This window comes from Cannabis sativa, chromosome 2, assembly GCF_029168945.1.
Source record: "Cannabis sativa cultivar Pink pepper isolate KNU-18-1 chromosome 2, ASM2916894v1, whole genome shotgun sequence".
Lineage (NCBI taxonomy): Eukaryota > Viridiplantae > Streptophyta > Magnoliopsida > Rosales > Cannabaceae > Cannabis > Cannabis sativa.
In genome coordinates this window covers 20,327,733-20,331,230 of record NC_083602.1, presented here as the reverse complement: position 1 = coordinate 20,331,230, position 3,498 = coordinate 20,327,733, and the positions used below count along the sequence as shown (strand labels likewise).

At 29.3% G+C, this 3,498-nt stretch overlaps 1 protein-coding gene across 1 annotated transcript; it reads right to left on the bottom strand.

Annotated features, from left to right (window-relative positions):
* Nucleotides 1-249: 249 nt before the first annotated feature.
* On the bottom strand, nt 250-3,498 carry LOC115718691 (auxin efflux carrier component 5). The gene is made up of 5 exons (XM_030647512.2): nt 2,696-3,498; nt 2,174-2,259; nt 1,931-2,088; nt 643-719; nt 250-519 (listed from the first exon to the last, which is right to left on the bottom strand). The coding sequence occupies exons 1-5, from the start codon at nt 3,394-3,396 to the stop codon at nt 435-437; spliced, it is 1,107 nt and encodes a 368-aa protein (XP_030503372.2). The 5' UTR covers nt 3,397-3,498; the 3' UTR covers nt 250-434.

The following is a 3,498-nucleotide window of genomic DNA, read 5'->3' as shown; positions in this document are numbered from 1 at the left end:
TAGTAAAAACAGATAGTCTAATTGGTAACTTTTGCCTAACACAAGGTCCAAAATAATTTTTAGCCATTACTTATTTACCCAAAATTATGATGCATGTTGTAATGGAACAAAAACGTAAGCCTTCACGTTAATTTATAATGTATTAATTATTACATTAAGGGCTCGTTTGGAACGTCGTATTAGGTCGTATTGTATTGTATTGTATTATATTGAATTGGATTATATATCATATTTTTATATAATACTATGTTAAACTTTAATTTATACTAAAATATTATATATTTAGGTGTCCATAAAATTTAATACCACATATAGTTTTACATAAAAATATTGCATAAAATACAATTCAATATAAAACAATACAATACGACCTAATACGGCGTTCCAAACGAGCCCTAAGAGAAAAATGGAATTTAACCAAATTAATTAATCAACTATAGAAAATGCAAATGTAACACATCTAGACCGATATAAAAAGCTATGAGCACTGGAACAGACACCATCGTCCCAAAGATAACCCTGCAATAATAAAGAAGAAGTACTGTTTTAGTATAATTTTAATAATCTTATTTATTTATTTATTTCTTATTTAATATTGGGAATAAATTATATTCTCTTCAGAAGTTTTTTAAGCTAACTTACGCTGTGCTGAGTACTTCAGCATGCAATCCGTATTCTTTGGCAAAGATAAAAGATGCAATCGCTTGTGGTAGTGCTGACTGAAAAGAAAAATAATAAATAAATAAGTTCATATATATATATATATCAATATACACCGCACAATAAAAAATTAGGATTTGTGTCCTTCCAAATTTTAACATATATAAAAGTGCCTAGAATCATTTCTTTTAGGATGTCTGAGAAAACTTACAATCAAAAGTAAGATGTCTGAGGTGGACACAAATTCGGGTTAAATGTATGACATAATGAAAGCTAATATATTTACTTATTCTATTACCACCAAATTAAAATCAACTAATTGACCATCTTTATTTAAAAGTAGTCCCATCTATTTCAATGTAATTTATATGTACACATCGTTACTATATTAAAAAACACACACTGCTCCTAGTTGACTTGAGATCTAGTCAGTATATACGAAAGAAGTAATATGTATGAGTATGAGCCGTGCAAACCCATCGAAATAAGAATCTACTAACTTTATTTTGCATATTAATTCAAAACCTCTTTTTTATATTCTTTTATTATTGGACAGTAATCTACAAAAGCTGTTTTGGCAGCTGCTATTAATTATTCTCAATTACTTTCCACACAAGAATAAAAAAGTCAAGCCACTAATACTCGTATTACTAAACTTTATTTGAATTTAATAGTAATAGTGCTGATATTAATTAATTATAGAAAATTGCTAAATGCAGATTAAACTGACATAAGTGATTAGCGATTACGTACACAAAGTCAAAAAAATTCAATTCCAAAATAATACATTCTAAAAATTTATAAATTTAATCACAACAAAATTTATAATTTAAAAAAATTATAACTAATTATAAATAATATATTATTACTTAATAAAATTAATGGAGACTATTAGTCACAAAAATTAAAATTTTAAATGTATTTTTAGTCAATATTTATTCTGATTAAAATTAAATAATTAGTAACAACTTGAAATAATATTATATTTTAGTTAAAAATAATATTTTATTCTGACATAAAATTAAATTTAGTTATAAAAAATTTATATTATTACTAAAACTATTTTTTTTAGTGATATATAAATAGCTAGCGAGATGATATGACTTTTTCCACAAATAAAATCAGTAGAGAGAATTTTATAATGTTTTAAACAAAGATCACCCTTAATAAATTCAAATAATGCTCTCAAGACCTTAATGGTGATCTAATTAATATTTCTTCTTTTTAGATTAAAGCATTAATATAATATATAGTTTAATTAATCTAATACCTGAACGATAGCTACACGTAGAACATCACCATGCAAGCCGGCGGCAATACATCCGATAGCCATAGCGGCGGGTCCGGCAATAAACCTCAATACCATTCCAAACACTGTTAATCTCAACCCACATGCAATTATCTTTTTTTGTAGCGCCATGAAGATCCCTACATGTTATTTACATATTAGCCATTAATGTATGTTAATTAATTAATTTATTATAACATGACGTATAATTATATAAGTACGTACCCATACTAAACATGGCAGTGCCTGCCCCAGCTTTTGACATGATCGATATGGACCCTTCAATTATGCTTGGCATCTTAATATGACACCTGTACAATGTTCCAAACAAAAAAATATTAATACGTAGACATTATACAATTAAGCTATATATTTAGCAAAAATATTATTTGATTTGTACATATATATTATATATATTTTAATAGTTCATTGTGAAAACCGTACAAAATAATAAATAATTTGTTGTAATAAAATAATATTCTAGATACATTTCGCACGCCAATGTTAAACATACTCCAATAATAAATAAATAAATAAATAAATAAAATTATATATCTATTTTTGTTCACATTATTTCTACAGAAAAAAAAGTTGCACTACACATTTCAAAGTTTGAGAGGGCCTATATAAAACCATACGCACTACACACATGCATTTAGAAAAGAAAAAAAAATATTGAGAAAAGAATATATATATGTGATCACCAATTATTTTACTCTTGTAAAGATATTATATCTTATATTATACCTGCTGGCGATGATAGCCCAAATAAGGCCAATGAATACCGCATAAGAGTTGGGGTTCATAGCCACTTTAAACCCCACAACCTTAATCAACGACCAGTAAGACTGTGGAGTATCACTACTACTACTTTTATCACCAACACACTCTTCCACCGCGTTTATTTCCAAATCCTTATCTTTCAAATCACCAACGACACTAATTTTTTTGTCGTTTGACGAAATATCAATCCCGGCCGTACGGTAACACTCGAGCACAATCAAAAGCAGGGTCATCCAAATGATGGCTTGTACGACAGAAGACTGAACGACAATATCAACACCTATTTGACCGTACATGGCTTTCATTAGAGGCACTCCAACGACAAGAGAATTTGTCAAAGTGCACAAAGAAAAGCTTGTTATGGACCAAGCATAGCTTCCTTTGTTACTCAACTTGGCCCAAAAGGCCAAGATCACAACAATGATCACCTTCGATATAGCATCGGCTGCTATGAACCGATAGTTCCACTTGAAAGGGTCAACGTGGGCTGTGAAATCGAATGTGTAGAGGGGAAGAGTGAAGAAACAAACAAAACGATTTATAGCACCACACTGGTCAGGAGTGAAAATTTTCCACCATTTCACTGACCCATAACCTAATATTAACGCCACGTAGAGTGGAGCCGTGGCTTCCACCACCTTGTAAACATCTTCCCACTTTATCATGAGTTTTTGGCTATGCTACCGATTAAAATTAGTATATATGATAGGTAGTAACAAAAAGGAAGAAGAAAAGAAGAAAAGAAGAAAAGAAGAAGAAGCGAAAAG